The 18,223-nt window shown below is 41.8% G+C and overlaps 1 protein-coding gene across 5 annotated transcripts in view; it reads left to right on the forward strand.

The window, feature by feature from the left end:
• IL1RAPL2 (interleukin 1 receptor accessory protein like 2) overlaps window positions 1-18,223 on the forward strand; it is a 583,205-nt gene that overhangs the window by 551,060 nt on the left and 13,922 nt on the right. For all 5 annotated transcript variants that reach the window (XM_069942945.1, XM_069942944.1, XM_069942942.1 and 2 more), the window contains 2 exons: window positions 2,875-3,020; window positions 10,815-10,958. In XM_069942945.1, the coding sequence (XP_069799046.1) occupies window positions 2,875-3,020; window positions 10,815-10,958 (290 nt within the window). The remainder of the gene's footprint in view (window positions 1-2,874; window positions 3,021-10,814; window positions 10,959-18,223) is intronic.

The raw sequence follows: 18,223 nt of genomic DNA on the forward strand, positions 1-18,223 counted from the left end.
AAATAAGGGCTTGATTTTGTGGGACAAAATATACTTTCTACTGAGACTTTTCACTTTACTATAAAATATACAACAACCTCAGAAAAATTTGATTCTACAACTTGAGAGAGTGTGGTTTGCATACTGTATTTAATATGTAATTTAATAAAATGGCTGAAAAATTGCCAATTTTTTCTTTTTTTTTTTTTTACATCACAATGTAAAATGTCCCTTAATTTACAATCATGTTAACTTCACAGATGCAATTCTTAGTTACAGTTGCCCCTCTTAGTAAATCTAGTGGGACAATTGGGGGCAGGGCCTATATACTCATAATCGACTTCATAAATGTCCCCTATAGACTTGATTCCCTACTTAAAATTAAATTATGAAATCTTAGGCAGACCATACACATTAAAATGCCAATTCAGCCAATAGTTATACCTATTAATATCCATACAGTATATGTTTTAAGTAGGGAGAAAGGAATAAACTATTGCCAAGCAGCTCATCATGACTAATCTCCCTTCAAGAACAAAGTGATTGTGCATGTTAAATTCCAATTGCCTGATCCTACTGCTGATCAGTTTCCAATGCCCGAAATGAGATAAAAAAAAAATCACGCCATCGGTCTACTGGCAATTTACGGGGGATCTCTCCGAAGAGTGTTTGCTGCATATATTTCATTAGTCTCATTTTGGGCACTGGCACCAGTAGAATTTTCACCCAGTTTATTAATTTAACCAAAGAGCAGCACCTTTGTTTGGCTAGTACAGCCTGTATATGTAAATGTAAAATCACCCAATAACACCTACACCTTTGCTGGAGATAATGGCCGATTCATTGCTTCTTCTGTTTATTCCATTTTTTATCCTTATCACTTCTGCACTAGAAGTGATAGAATAATATTTTTATGTACAATAACTATGAGGTGGGCCTTAGAATCAATCCCACTGGTGAATCCTTGGAAGCAAAAGTCAAATAGCAAATTGTACGCACTTTTGAAGCCAAGACAGATGAGCCTAATTTATAAAACAGAAGAACCTCTTTAAGTCAACCATTTATCTCGGAATTTATGAATGGCAATTTGTGTCTTTCAAGTTTCCAAGCATAAATGAACATTAACAGGTTTCTTATGAAGTACACAGTGTTTTAAGATTAGCATGTGTAAAAGGTCAGAGGATGGAAATAAACCAACGCATTGATCCCCGATTATGGAAATGTCACTTGTAGAACACTCCAGCTTTTCCTTTAGCGATCAAGGAAATAACAATATGTCTTCAACTGGAAATGCTATAAGGGTTAGAGTGCCAAGCTGGGAACCTGCAAAGTAAAAGTAGTTATTTAATAGCAGCACTTCCTCCCCTGTAATCCTGGCTTTCATAACTGATCACGTAAATGTTTCTGGACTGTGCTTCAATGATCCTGCAAATAGTAATAATAAACTTGACGTCTTTCCAATTAACCGAGAACTACATGTACTGCAAACATTGTAATTATGCCGGAAAGCTACAAATAACGTGTGTGCTTAATGAGAAATTCAGAGGATACATTTCACAAGATTGTACTTTTGTTCTCCATAAAAAGTAGCCTTGTTTTACCTTGAGTTATTCCTGGATGACGATACGACATTAGAAGATGGTGGTAATGGGAATTGGACGTCCTGTTTCTATTTATTCTTACTCTATACATGGTAATTATTTGCTTTGTCTTTTCTGTTAAAGAGATTATGTAGACACGTATTCTAAACTATAATTATGTTCATTTTTCAATGAACTCTCATGTCAAATCACATAAAAGACTGGAATTGGAGCCAAAACCTGATTCCTGACTATAACTATATATTTTTTTGTTTCTGAGAACATACAATAAAGTGGTGACTTTTGATGTAGAAGAGGGGCCTTTGGGTCCAGTCAGGCAAGAGGGACCCAAGTGTGACTCTTCCTCTGCAGCCCCCTTACTATGCCCCTGTTTAGCAGGTGGCCAGATGTTATATAATTTGAGTAAGCTCAATAAAGGCAAGTAGAAGATGTAGTCGAAGAGGAGGGATGTGGGTAATTTAAGAACTTTGTTTCTTTGTATTGATTCAGAGTAAGGTAACAAACCCATGAGGCATACAACAATGAACCCTAAAAAAATTGAAAACTCCCTTTTGATCTGGAGTGTTGATCACACTGGCTCAACACTCAAAACTAGACGTTGATAACACATTTTCATAAGTGTTAGATATTTTCTTGGAAGAAACAACAAAGTCTTTTTTGAAACCCTCTTGTGACAAGCTCCTGAGGTACTATAGTCTAAATCTAATTGTCTACAAGTGTAAACCTGGGTTGCATAAATGTGAAATTGAGTTTACAAATTACAATTTGAATTTAAAAAAAGAAAAACATGTTTGAATATGCAGTGTGTGCAATCTGGTGCATTTTTGTAAATTGGATTTTTTTTTTTTTTTTTTAACAACTGTTAACCAGGGAGACACTGGCCTTTTTTGTTATCTAGAATGGGAATGCTGTTTTCCATAGGAACAAAAGTGAGAGCAAAGAATACAAGCAATGCTGAGCTATAATGATGACCATATGGGTTGCTACTAGTGTTGAGCGCAAAGGCAAACTGTTCAGGTTCGGCAAAGTTCTCTGAACCCAGACTCTCAGCATTTGACTCCCCACAGCTGCAGAGGTTGGATGCAGCCCTAGGGAGTTCTGGAAAACATGGAGGTAGGGCTGCACCCAACTACTGCAGCCACAGGGAGTCAAATGCTGAATGCAGGTTTGAAGAACATTCTCGAACATGAACAATTCGACCTCTCTGCTTAACAATAGTTGCTGATGATTCTCGGTACTGCTAATGTTTCTTTGCATTATATTCAGTTAATGGTGATGCATTTCTTTGATTTAGGTTACTAAGAGAACACCTTGGGGAGAAGGAGGTAGAACTGGCTCTAACATTTGATGCCGTCCAAGAAGGAGACCTGGGTAACTACACCTGCCATGTGGAAAACCGAAATGGCCGTAAGCATGCCAGTGTCATCCTGAGAAAGAAAGGTAGATATCGACCACAGCTCTTAACCAGTAACTAAATTTACACATAAATTATTAAAAAACATAGTCAAGACTTAGCCCTCGGTTAGGCAAATTACTTTGAGGACCCATCCTTTGTCCATACAGAATATGTGGATATTCATTCATTGTCATTTAATTGCATTGTAAACTTTGCTGTCATTGCTATAAACCCAGACTTTATCATCAATCCACATCTATTAGGTTATGTGCGAATCGGCTGATATGAAATGGACTCTTGTACCAAGTAGCTGGCTCAAAGGTCAGCAGCTCCAGATAATGGGGTCCAATATTATGTCACAACCTTGGCCCAATGGAGGACTTATAAATAGCTTGTCATCATGCTTCATAAATCATACTTGAAAATTGGGTCCTACACTTAACAACTTAACTACATCCCAGATCATATCCTATGCCTTGATTTATACAAGTATCAAAGAGATAGACCTGACTGGATGTATGCAGACTCGCCCACCAATGGATGAAACCACCTTGTACTTTATGAAAAAGTAAATCAACAAATGAATTTTCTAATAGGAATATGTTGCCCCATCAAGCAGAAGAAGAAATCCTTTGGAATGTTTCTTCTTTTCGGTGACAAAAAAAACCAAACAAAAAACAGATGGAGAACAAGTGCCTATTATGACTGGAGCCTATTGTACCCCTTCAATCCTCTACCTGACCATTATATAAAGTCATCCGGCAAGGTTATTCATGTATTTCCAGGCTCATACACTTACTTACTGTATCTTACTACTATTGTGTATATGAGAATTTTATATTGGGACATCTATACAGTATATAAGATGTAAAACTCCTGTTGTTGTCAAACTAAGCAGTTTTAGGAATTGGTAATTCTGTGGTATATAAATCAAATACATAAGAGTGAAAAGCTTGGGAAGATATGAAAAAAAAATCTTTTTTTTTAATAAGGGAAGAGTCATGGCAATACATTCAGCTTAAGAGATTTACATGAAATAAACCCTCATAATAACATTAGCAAAAATTCTGTAATTCACTGAACAGGTAATTGGAAATCAGTTCATTAAGCCAGACCGTATTTAGCTATGGCTTTATACTAAATCTACTTAACTCCTACAAGATTAGCAGAATACTGAAGACATTTTTTCTTACATGATCTGGTATACATAGTATTTAGTGAAAGTCCAAGGCTGGGTGTTTTCATAGAAAAACATGGAGTATTCTAAAACTCTTGATCCAGGAGGATGTTGGGACAACTCTCGTTAACATCCATATCTCATTAATCATTATTTCTAACAATATTCAGGAGAGGACACTATTCTTACTATAATCAGATTATTTTCATTTTTATGTTTACAATGTCTTTTCTCCACACCTAAAAGCCATACCACACCAGTTTTTTCTTCCATCTAAAGAGCCAAATGAGTGCTTGTTTTTTGTGGCATCAAATAGACTTACAATGACACCCTTTATTTTTGTACAGCAAAACAAAAAAAAAATAGTGTGGTAAAATTGGAAAAAAAGAATGCAATTTTGACTACATTTTGAGGCAATGCTTGAGTTTTTTTTGGCAATTTGATAATCATTTAGAGGCCAAACGATGGCTGTTATATCATAAAGACGGTCATGATTGTACATAATAAAAGCTGTAATTTCTAAATAATGGCTGTTATTTGGCCTCAAAATAATGGCCATTGAAATGGCCAAAAAACATGGTGTATGAACATAGCCTAAGGGTGTTTTATTTCAAAAGGGGTATTCCCATCTAAGGTTTTGTCCTATCCAGAGTATGCCCAGGATAGGGCTTAACTAAGATATTGTGTGTGTGTGTCGGGGTATGTCTGACCACTGAGCAGTAGTGGATTACAAAACGGGCATTTCGGGCGGCAGCCCGGGGCCTGAGCTCCTGGGGGGCCCATGACCACCCAAAAAGACTTATACTTTCAGTGGTGTACTGTCTCCTGGCTACACTTCCGCCATGATTTGCAAAAAACCACAGTTTTTTTATGGCAATTTTGCACAAATCAGGACATCATCTGTCCTGTACTATGAACGCCAGGCTAGTGCTGCCATAGTTACAGTGGCGTGGGGGGGCCCAGGCTTGGTGAACAGCCCGGGGCCTACGGTAAAGTTAATCCGCCCCTGCCACTGAGGCCCTTCGCAATCTCAAGAACAGGGACCTTAAGATGCCTGCAGAATTGAGCTGTGGGAAGTGAATGTGTGCCACAGCTCCATTAACTCTACGCAGAACCGCCAGAGCTGAATTGCAGCTGGCTGCTCCATAGAGGATGCATAAACCTGCAGTGTTCACGCACGGTCCACAGCTCTATTCAGCAAGGATTTCAGTACTACTTGGTTCAGACTGGAGTGGCTTTGCGCCAGTACATACGACATTTATAATAAAAACAAGAAAACTAAAAAGTTGCTTCTGATAAATATGTAAGGGACCAAAGGCTACTGCCTGAAGAGAGACACGAAAAGTGCTAATCTGCACATGTCGAGCAAGTCGGGTATTGCACAAAAATTTTAAACAATTTTTATACCATTTCACAAAGGGCAATGATAACTCTCCCCCTAAATGTTTTTTAAAGCAAGTGCATTTAACAATTTTTATTTTTAAAAGTACCCCTTTAAAGGGGAATTATGCGTTTCCATTTTTCAGATTCATGGGACCTTTAAGTCCAAGACATAAATACAAGTTTATACTTTTTATAAGAATATCAAAATTATAGAGCGGAAAGGATAATTTTTGGTAGATTTATTTCAAAATATGCTGCCGTGAATATGAGGACAGGAATTGTATCTGGTAAGGATATGCAAAGTGAAAGCGAGAGGTGAATAAGATAACACCCACTCAGTACATTTATTACTTAATTGACAGCAGTGATGCATGAAAGTTTAGCCGTCTACTATGGGATTAATGATAGGTAGCTGAATAGCAACTGTGAGCTCTGGTAAAGACGATGCATCCACTGAGCGCAGGTGTTAATAAAATACCAAGAGGACTTAATGATTATCCCAGACAGTATGTAGATAAAATAAATAGGGTGTGTGTGTGTGTGGGGGGGGGGGGGGGGTAGGGTTTAAAGTGACTGTACCACCAGGCCCAGGCTGAAGCACTGGAGGTGGACCGACCCACCCCCAGTGGGAAGAAACCCCAGCCCCTCCATGACGTGACTCCATTAGAATCAATGGAACCCTATCATAGAGGGTGTAGTGCAGGGGTGGGGAACCTCCGGCCCGCGGGCCGCATCCGGCCCCTGAGACCTCCCGATGCGGCCTGCGGCCCGCGGCTCCCCTGTGACACGCGCTGCTCTGGAGGAAGGAAGGAGCCGGCGCACACAGCATCCTCTGTGACAGCTGCCGTGCTGTCTGTGTCGGCTCCTTCCTCCTCCAAAGCGGCGCGTGTCTTCAGTCTCCTGCGGGCCGCGCGCGATGACGTCATTTCATCGCGCGCCGCCTGCAGGAGAAGACCGGCACAGAGGACCTGGGAGAGAAGAGGACCTGGGCGGAGGTAAGGTGAGTGGGATGTTTATTTTTTTTTATTTGGGGGTTAAATAGGCTACCAGGGACATGACTGATGGGGGGGGGATAACTAGGCTACCAGGGACATGACTGATGGGGGGGGGGGATAACTAGGTTACCAGGGACATGACTGATGGGGGTTAACTAGTCCACCAGGGACATGAATGATGGGGGGGGGGGATAACTAGGCTACTAGGGACAAGACTGTTGGGGGTTAACTGGTCCACAAGGGACATGACTGTTGGGTGTTTACTGGTCCACCAGGCATATGACTGTTGGGGGTTAACTGGTCCACCAGGGACATGACTGTTGGGGGTTAACTAGGCTACCAGGGACATGACTGTTGGGGGTTAACTAGGCTACCAGGGACATGACTGTTGGGGGTTAACTAGTCCACCAGGGACATGCCTGATGGGGGGGATAACTAGGCCACCAGGGACATGCCTGATGGGGGTTAACTAGGCCACCAGGGACATGACTAATGGGGGTTAACTAGGCCACCAGGGACAGGCCTGATGGGGGGTTAACTAGGCTACCAGGGACATGCCTGATGGGGGGTTAACTAGGCTACCAGGGACATGACTGAGGGATTAACTAGGCTACCAAGGACATGACTGATGTGGGTTAACTAGGCTATCAGGGATATGCCTGATGGGGGTTAAATAGGCCACCAGGGACATGCCTGATGAGGGTTAACTGGTCCACCAGGGACAGGCCTGATGGGGGTTAGCTAGGCCACCAGGGACATGACTGTTGGGGGTTAACTAGGCCACCAGGGACATGACTAATGGGGGTTAACTAGGCTACCAGGGACATGACTGATGTGGGTTAATTAGGCTACCAGGGACATGCCTGATGGGGGTTAACTAGGCTACCAGGGACATGCCTGATGGGGGTTAACTAGGCTACCAGGGACAGGCCTGATGGGGGTTAACTAGGCCACCAGGGACATGCCTGATGGGAGGTAACTAGGCTACCAGGGACAAGACTAATGGGGGTTAACTAGGCTACCAGGGACATGCCTGATGGGGGTTAACTAGCCTACCAGGGACATGCCTGATGAAGGTTAACTAGTCCACCAGGGACATGACTGATGGGGGTTAACTAGTCCACCAGGGACATGACTGATGGGGGTTAACTAGGCTACCAGGGGCATGACTGATGGGGGTTAACTAGGCTACCAGGGACATGCCTGATGGGGGTTAACTAGGCTACCAGGGACATGCCTGATGGGGGTTAACTAGGCTACCAGGGACATGGCTGGGGGGGTTAACTAGGCTACCAGGGACATGGCTGGGGGTTAACTACAATAGCAGGGGCACTAGGCGAACAATACCTTGCCTTGCCCTGGGTGCTGCAAACCCACGCTACTAACTGCCGCGCACGGTATGCGGCCCTCGAATGATTTTATTAATGCCCGACCGGCCCTCGACATGGAAAAGGTTCCCCACCCCTGGTGTAGTGTTTCCTCGCACTGGGTCGGCCCGCCTCCAGTTCTTCAGCCTGGGCCTGGTGGTACAGTCACTTTAAAGGGCAGCACTTATGGTCAGCAGATTTGACTAAACACAGCTACAAATCTGCACAATCAGCAGATTTGACCGTGCAAATTTAATGGTGTGTTCATTCATTTAGTCAAAATCCGCTGCAATACAGTACATGTGAAGCTACCCTATGTCCCATATCTCCCAGTAAGCCATGTTCATGAATAGAATAAAGGTTATTTCTATGTTATTTCTGTACTTCTTGCAGATGTCAGGAAGGTACATACTTGTCTTCTGTACATCCTTCTTAACAAAAACCAAGCCAGTGATTAAATGGCCTGTAGATAGTTCACTCTTACAGCCCCCCCCCCAGTGGTCAGGGCAGCATTTACAGCCATCCCCTACCCCCCGACCCCCACATGCACGCACGATTGATGGCGTTCAAAACAGCTCTCAGGCTCTCACAGCGCAACATTACCCCCTGCCCTCAGAGACTATGCCTTTCACCTGAGAGGGCCCTCACAGACCACCCTTCCCACCCTCCAACGGCACTTAGAGTGTCATGAGAGAGAAGCTCTGAGCTCTGTGCGGGTGGTGGGAATCTGTGACAGCTGTTCTGGGGGAAAGGGATGGTGTCTGAGCGGCGCCGCCTGGGGGGGATGAGGTTGCGCTGTAAGAGCCTGAGAGCCGCTCTTAGTGCCACCTGGGGGAGGGAGGTTTCCCATATGTGTGAGGAAAACTTGCAGCTAATGCCATGATTCAGGCCCCATAACAGCTGCTTGGCCTGCCTCCATGGTAGCTATGCCACTAGGTGTGAACATAACAGGAACAGATGGAACGGCGCATGACCACAAGATCAGACTACAAGTACTTTGCATTATGTTACCATGGATACATAAAGGTCTGCGTAGCAGGTATAGATACAAAACTGTAGGAGATTGTTTATTAATCCTAGTTGGAAAGTTGCTTACTTTTTAATTTTAAATGTAATGAAGCAATAAAAAAGTAGATTGTGCCTCAAAGCAATTCACTAATATGTGATCCATACTGGAGCTTTACTTGAAGGTTTAGCATAGGATTACATAGACTAGCTATGTTATTTAGTGTATTCTTTAAAAGCAAACACATTCTGCACAAAAAACAATGTAGTAGCAAATGGAGGCGTCTGGATGCAGGGCACGTCATTTCCAAATGGCTTGTCAGATTAGATGTAATAACACCCTTGTTCTTGATTCAAAACATAATTAGCAGCAGAGGCCGAAAAAAGAAAGTACATTTACATGTACACCTGGCAAGGAGCGATGAGCACGCCGCTCACCAAGTATATCTGCAAGATGCTGGCACTCTCCCACAGTCAACATGATCAGAGAGAGATGCAAATGACTTGCTACAGCTCGGTGTATCTGTAAGACATGTGTTTATATGAGCGCTGATTGGTACTTATTTTACATTTAGTGTAATATGGATGGCATATTGTCAGACGCATAATCATTGCATAATTTATTTGAATAAGGAATAAATTAACTCCCCAGTTGCTCAAGACACGATGCATATTAAAATCTTAGACATAGAGGTTTTAGGGTTTTCTTTTTTACAGATTTATTGGTATGTTTTTTTTTTTTTTTCAAAAATGCACACTTACCAATCCTACAGCGCTGTTTTATTCCTGGAGAGGATGATGGCAGAGGGATGCTCAGTGTTCCTCCAGTGCCCTGTGTCCCTCAGTGTCCCCCTGCCATCATCCTCTCCAGCAGCCACAGCCCGCACAGCTCTGGGAGTCAGGTCGTGACATCACCATTTTATCTAGGAAGTGAAGCCTTGATGCAGTAGTAAGTGCAGGGAAAAAAGCTTTTTATAAGCATTATAAGGGTATATTGGTGATTTCTATAACTTTTGGAGGGCAATACAATACTTTAATAAAAAATTTCGCCGGACTTCTCCTTTAAGTCTCCTTTCCCCACCTCAGTCTGGCACTGTAATAATGTACACATGCCTAGGTCAGCACATATGCTAATCCTCCAATCATTTTCTATGTAGCTGCCAGACATAGCCTAGTACAAAGCATGGCTACCTTCAACAGCTCTCAGAGTGACTGAATAGAGCGGTGGTATGCATGCCAACCAGCCTCTCCATTTAAAATGAACGAATCAAGTCCTGTTCTGAAGATCGTAGGAGGACCCAGCTGTTGGCTTTGGCATTGTATTTGGCAAATCTTTCTTTAGATGTGCACATCACGGCTGGAAAACCCCTGTACATAAAGTATATTGTTAGTCACATATCATCCACAGTGACTTTGTCTCTCGACCATAGTATGCAATGGAGTACCTGTCATGATGAGTCTCCAGAATGATATGAAGTCGTAGCTGACATTGGAAGATAAGGTTGCTGTAGATTAATTAAAATAGGGTTTATGTACGGACCTTGCTGGTGTGGGAAACATTCATAGGAACCATGCCCATCTAGAGAGAGAATCATTGTGACAGATACCCTTTAAAGCCAAGAGAGGCTTTACTGTCTCGGTAGAAGTTTAATCACTAAGCTATGCCACATCTCTGTAGCCTAATTATTGCAGAAGAATCCAGAAACATATGACTTCCAAATAAAAAACAGGTCTTTTTGAAAAATTCCACCAGTATTTTTTTAGGATACAAATAACTTGAAAATGTATTGCTTATGATTGCTAGATTTAACTGTACTGCAAGTCATTGTCTATTATGTTTTTCTTACTTTACATGTGGCTGATGTTTTATTTTCCAGTATAATTTTTTTGTGTGTTTTTTCTTTTCCTTAGAACTAAAGTATAACATGGAACTTGCTGGAGGTCTAGGTGCTATCTTCATTGTATTCATTTTACTCGTCACCATCTATAAATGCTACAATATAGAAATAATGCTCTTTTACAGACAGAATTTCGGCAGTGATGAAGCTGCAGAAGGTATGTGGTTTTTGTTTTTTTTCTTTTTATACTTTACAAGCAATGAAAGTGTTGGTTGTTTTGGTCTCCTAAAATGTCTATAGCGGATGCATGTGCATTGGATGAAGTTTCATATCAACTATTCTTAAAGGGGTTTTCTGGACTTAAATTAATGTCCTATCCACAGGAAAGGCTAACAGTGTCTTATTGGTGAGGTGCCACCACCCGCCACCCCTGCCGAACAGCTGTTCATTAAGGCTGCTGCCTCAGCTATATACAGCAAAAAGTGCTGGTAGCCCTGCATCATCTACTAAGTAGTGGTCCTATTGAATTAAATGGGAGTAGAATCCTGTTAACCCACACCCCTTTAGACTGTAAATAGCACAGCACTTTAGATACTGTTATCTGTGTATTATGGCAGTGGCTCTGAATGATGGTTGACCTCAGGGAGATCAACGAATACACAGCAAAGACACCATCATGTGTTTCTCAACGTAATTGAATCTAGGACCATTAATTTCTGGGAAGACAAATATGCAAAAATACTGTAGAGACACCATCACTTGTTTCTGAAAGCCAGTGAACTAGCCAGCCCTTCTACCGGGAAGGAAAACAAAGCCAAGGGGATCTCCAGCCAAGGAAACCACTTTCCAACAAATCACAGTAAAAATGACAGGACTTAGGAAATATCCAAGTATGGTATCCATCCACAGACAGCTGTTCCGGAATATTTGCCCCTCATCAGTGTGAAACAGGAATCTGGTGATGGAATGACAATAGACCACAGTGAGATCAACCAAAACACTACAGAGACACCATCACATCACATGTTCTTTAATGTCAGGGAATCTAGGAAAATTGTCCCTTGGGAGGACAGATATGCAAAATACTGTAGAGTACTAGATATGCAATATGCAAAATACTGTAGAGTACTAGGCTTTGCTCCCATACATTCATTGCCTATCTTATCCAGTGTTAGGGGTCATTCACACTTCCGCAGAATTCTGTTTGTGCACAGACTGTGTTCTGCAGACCAGACCTTGGAGCATCATGATTAATTATGATGTTGGGAGCTCCTTAACTGTTTAAAAGTTTACGCTAGTGTACGGACACTATACCTGCATTCCTATATAGCAAGTAGAGATCTTGACAATGCTAAGTAATTAAAAGAAAGCATACTGGATTATTGCATCACTTTTAATCATATTAATATACACAAAAGATAACTACCCCAGTAAAGGCGCATACAAGTCTTATTTTTATTCTGAACTCTGAAGCAATTCCAGTTTTACAACTTGTCTAACGAGCCAAAGGCAAAGAAAATGTAGTTAAAAAAAGAGCCACTGTAGCCGCCTGTCAGAATGTAATCCTCTCAGGTGTCACACCGATGTATATATGTTGTCTAACTACAGGTGCAGACTCTCTGTACACCACTATCTCACTTTCACTTCGTGTCACACCACCCTATATAGGATAGGAGGGTTCAGTCTAGAGAGTGTATGGGAGACAGACAAAGTCTAGAGATTCCTGCTGCAGTGACTAAGCGGGCCTGGATTAGGCCAGAGCCCTGGACAGCGACTATACCACTTCTTTTATTAGCCAGTATGCAGTGCTGAACCCTAAAGGTGGGGTAACCAGACACTAGGAACAACCTTTGTCTACTCTGTGGTCACTCCCTAAGGAAAGGCAAAGTTCACCCCCCAGTAAAGCAAAGATGCTAAGAGTCGAGGCACCTTACTGACACACTCGTCCACTTGGGGATAACCGCAAGATTTTAAGAAACTTTGTAATTGTGTTTATTAGCCGAAAAATGAATTTTTATCATGAAAAAGCAGTTTGAAGCTCTCCCCCCTCTCTTCATTGTTCTCCTATGGAGAGAGTGAAATAAAACAACAAAACAGGACAACAAAGAGTTAATCTACAAATACCTCACTCTTTATCTCCTCTGACAGTCAGCACTGACCTCTCTGACCTCTGAATACAGTGTTCACCCAGCTCCATGCATGTAATCCTTTGTTCTCTGCTTTCTGCTGCCATCTAACTCCCTCCTCCCCCCTTCCCTCTCTATAGAACAGATTGGGTACGTCTGATGCAACAAGTCACAATTTCCTGATTTTTTTTGCAGTGAATGGAAAAAAGGAGGGAAGGGAGGACCTGGGAAAAGGCTTTTTGAATGCAGATAATGGCATATTTGACTGATAAACCCAATTACAAAGTTTCTTAAAATCGCCTGGACTATTGATTTCTGCAAAAAAAAAAAAAAAGAAAATACGACAGTGACTCTTTAAGTTGGGACAAGTCATTACTTGGCGGTACCTTGCACCTGCACCTCACACTAGTTGTACCAAGGTCCGGTGCCCGTCAGTCCAGGGGTGGGTACTACCACTCCTTGCCACCATGACAAGTTGCCCCCAAACACCAAAGCCCACTAGCTGCACACGACACCTGCAACCAGCACCCTGGGACACAGCACCACTGCGGTTAAAGTAGCAAAGAGCTGCCATATCTTTGCTTTTACTGAGCAGTTCATTTACTGTATATTATTGAGCAGGGGCAACCAGGACAAAGCAAGAGCAGGAAAAATAATAATGACACCTTTTTACAGTCTTATGTTTTTGGTAACACCAGTTGTACTGAGGGAGCTCAAGCAGCAGAACTCCTTAAGCCATAGTCCTTGCATTGTGTGGTTTATAAAGTGCTAGACTTGTGCCAACAGTATAAACAACCAGAGCTGAAGAACCATTTATTATGGTCTATTTTGCCTTGAGCTAGACATGCTGTGCCAGTTACGGATACTGCAGATGTTGATAAAACAAGGTAGCAATTATTCATCTCAGAAAATTATTCTATTTGTCATAACATTACTATAGTCACTTCTGGGATACCGCTTTATTACTGTAATTGTGACAAGATAAAATAACCTGTGCTTATCCTGGAGAAGCATTCCCTTTATTATTTCTTAGTTTTCATGTATTATAAACCATAGGTAGGCATGAGGGCGGCTCTCCATTTATGGGACAAGAGGTCACATCACACCTATAAGAAATAGAGGTTCCACATCAAGCAGAGCTTGGCTATCATAACATAAAACTAAGCTATAACAGAAGTTATGTAAGAGAAATAATAGGGGTCGTGATACAGTGGTACCTTGGCTTAAGAGTAACTTAGATTGAGAGCGTTTTGCAAGAAGAGCTCGCAGTTTTTCAAAATTGTAACTTGGTTTAAAAGCATTGCTTTGGTTCAAGAGCTCCCTGTACTGGGTGGGAGGAAAGGTCGGCGAGGGGCATGGTCTGCATAGAGTGGTCTATAGCACTGTACTCTGACCCAGGAAGTCTCCCTCACCTTCCAAATCATAGCAGATCCACTTTAGGCTGCGGCTTACATCAGGAGACAGGACTGTGGAGGTAATCTCTTCATAGCTGTAACTAGGGGCGTAACTAGAAATGGCTGGGCCCCATAGCAAACTTTTGATTGGGGCCCCCTTCCTTCCCGACTGACCCTTAGCTGTCCACCTGGTGCTGCAAATGAGGACAGCTCAGGGGCCCAGTATATTGCAGGAGCGGACAATGGGGCCTTCCTTATGTGGTGGATCTCATAACAGGTAGCTACACCCCTGTCTGCACCTCCATTCTGTAACAATAAACTGCTGCTGTTTTTTCATTTTTATGCACTTACTATACATTATACTCCACATGATGATTGTTATACTCTACAGTAACTTATAATATGACATATCCAGCTTTCTAAATGTTTGTTTTAATTGTTATTCAGAATAGAAGAATCATTATTTTGGGGTGGGAATTTGCTTTGGTTTAAGAGTGGATTTGGATTGCAAGCATAGTCCCAGAACAAATTATGCTCGTAATCCAAGGTATCACTGTAAATGGAGCGCTCAGGCTTTTCAGACTGTGGGCTACTTTTAAAGCAGACCTGTCAGTAGCCTGCTTCTTAATATGTAAATTAGGCTCAGTTTCCCATGGGCTGTTTCCCAGCACAACAATGGGTTATGCTTATACTTCCTGGTGAATAAGAAAAAATATCTGGCTAACCCTGGGATCTTTTGGTGCTGGGGAATTGAGCCTCGTCTACATAGTAACAAACTGCTACTGACAGGTCCACAATAACAGGGGCACCTGTAACCACCTCCACAAGCCTGGCTTATATTTATATATATTTTTTCATGGTAGGATTTTGATTCACAAATTCAGGATAATAAGCTATTGGTTGGGGAACCTCTGGACATCCAGCTGTTGCAAAACTACAATTGCCATCATGTCTGGATATGTGAATCTTATTGCCCAAGCAAGGATCAGTAAACTCTTCTGGTTCCTTGCTTGGGCAATAAGATTCATATTTTGTATAATGATGTTCTATGGATCAGTAGAGGGGCGTTCTTGGCTGGGGATCCCTGGCCATGCCTCCTTGGGGGTTCTACCTCCTATTAAAGTTTATTTTTCTATACAATAAAAGAGCAAATAAGAGATTGTAAGATATGACATTTATCCTTTTACTACTATTTGATTATCTTGGTGATTTTATAATGTTAAACCAGGTGACAGATTCACTTTGAACCCAGTATGTATGTGCACTTTTTACATCACATGATCACCTATACAAGGGTAAGGAAAAACATTCATCAACATTTCTGAGCCTCCTGTTCTCAAGTGATCAAATCTCCCAAATGGGAAACAGTTCAGAAAGATCAGTCGGATTACCGTCTGCAGCCTTATGAGAAACCACAGATCTTGATGTCATTGTACATGCTGACAAACTCAGCTCTGATACTGGAAACCTATAAGTGAAATGCACATAGAAGGAAACACTTGTCTAGATAAAGCATGAACACCTGTTGTATCTTAGCTCCCGTGTTGAAGTAAACCCAACAGGAAGCTATTTAATACACACTACACTGTAGTTTACTGACAATTATGCAGAAGAGTGTTTACTGCTGGAAAATTGTTAATGGCTGATCTCTGTGAAGCCTCGTAGCCATACAAAACAGAGCTGTATGTTGGCCTTACTTCATCTGGGACAAATATCCAGTTTACAGCCATACATCTCTATAACGGAATATACTGACTAAGACAAAGTGGCTTGGTTAACCCCCCCACCTAGCACCCAGCAACGAAGTATCTGCCACGCCTGTGTTCCCCTTTGTTACACCCATAATATTATGATACAAATCAGATACCAACAGCTTCATTCCTTGATTTTCATACTCATTATAATATGTAGTCAATTTACCTCTTACATTGTAGATTGTACAACAAGGAGACAAACATTTGAACTTACTCACACTGTAAATATCCTGGAGGATTTTAATGGACAAATAATAACTTGCTTAAAGAGAAGTCCCAAGAATTAAAATATAAAAAAGCTGAGGGGTGTGGAAAAATAATCAAGTTAACTTACCCATCCCTGTGCCTCCATAGCGCCGCTCCCAGGTCACTCTGATGAACCCTAGATGTCATTTTTGGCTGAAATTCTGGTACATCACGTACCTGGCTCTTCTAGCTACAATGTCACGACCCGGCTAACTGTATAAAAGGATTTGCTGAAGTCCAGATAGATGATATCCACAGCACCACCTTCAAGTTGCTGATCTTTTTCAATGATCCTCTTTTCAAAAGATTTTCCATTTTAATACTACCGATGTTAGGCTAACTGGTCTGTAGTAACTGGGTGCTTCTTTTAGTATAGTGTGTAGATAGCAGTAAAACAAAGCAAAGTATGATCCAGACTCGAAGTATCAAAGAAGGTAGGAGAGACAGATTGGAGGACAGTAGCTAAAGAGACCAAAAAGATGGGAAACTGTGATCAGGTTAGTCTTCTACCTGCTGAAGGGCTAAACTCTGCGAGTGGGCCTAACATGAAGTAAACATTTGCACCTAAATAGACATTAATTAAAGGAGCTGCCATGTGGTAGGCTGCTGAGGCTGTCTCAGAAGAGAGCTGTGAGTCAACTACGTAAGACTGGTGGCCTAGACCTTTAAACTGCTGTGCACTGCATATCTGGTGGCAGCATCCAGCTTTTATAGGTATATTTTCTACTGATGAGGACTACTGTAGATGCCTTTGTAAAGAACTTTTTCACCAACATCTTGGGTTTAGTACAGGGTCTGTTACCGACAGGGTGAATGTATTCACCTCAAGGACTTATAAAGTTGTACATAACAGCATTCCACAGGTGGTGTGCAGTTTAAAAACATAGTCATTTACTCTATCACGACACAAACATGCAACTAGGTCTCTCTTTATCAAGGACCTATGTCATGTATCCCAGGGAACAGGAATCTTGTAGCCCTCCAGCTGTTGCAAAACTACAATTGCCATCATGCCTGGACAGCCAACGTTTTGCAACAGCTGGAGGACCACAGGTTCCCCATCTCTGATATATCCACTGTAGAGTGGGTTCTAGGCACTTGGTGCAGCCATAGTTTAGAGATCTAGTACTCTGCATTTGCATAGGGTGGGTCCTTAAACCCTCAGAAGCACAAAGGTTTTGATAGACAAGTGCCTAGACACAGACGGACCAGATGGCGTAACATTCCCTAGACCTTGATAGAAACTTCTTCTCACTAAAGCTGTTTACCCAAACTTTTCCAGAAGTTATAATTCAACTAAAGTTGGTTGAAGTTTTGTAGGCTGGGCCCCATGTGGTGTCAAGGTCTCCTCACATTATAATGGCACTGTGATCATTTCCAAAGCTATAACAACTGATGGCAGGAGCTCTCCGCAGAGCCTGTAATGTATCTGTCACCTTTACTTTTTATTAAATTACGGATACCGTGCTTGCTTTTCTATCAAGTACAAGTCTACAGTAGCAAATGATGGCTTAACAACCAGTGGGAATAACTTTCTAAACAAAAGAATAGCCAGCCAGCCTGTAGCTATACAATAATTGTTCCTAAAATGTCATTACCTGCAAGCAGAAAACCACAATTTTACATCTATTTATACAGGATGGGAGTTTATATTACTTATAATTCTGTGGGGGAAATAAATGAAACTTTTCCCCAGTACTTTTTTGGCTGGGTTTTGAGCAGAATTTGCACTTAAAAATTAGAAATCCAACAATTCCCTGGTAAAAAAAAAAAAAAAAAAAAAAAACCTTAACAAGCTGACATTTCTGGCACAAAATTGGAGTTTAAAGTGACCCTTTTTGCATTATGACTTCTCTACACAAATGTAAAGTGTAAATGTTCATCTGCAGATTGAGCTATCTAGGCGGGGCTTAACAGGCAAAGTGACATTTAGCCCCGTCCACAACACCTCCGTTGGTCCCG

This window comes from Dendropsophus ebraccatus, chromosome 10 (genome assembly GCF_027789765.1).
Source record: "Dendropsophus ebraccatus isolate aDenEbr1 chromosome 10, aDenEbr1.pat, whole genome shotgun sequence".
In the NCBI taxonomy this organism is placed as follows: Eukaryota; Metazoa; Chordata; class Amphibia; order Anura; family Hylidae; genus Dendropsophus; species Dendropsophus ebraccatus.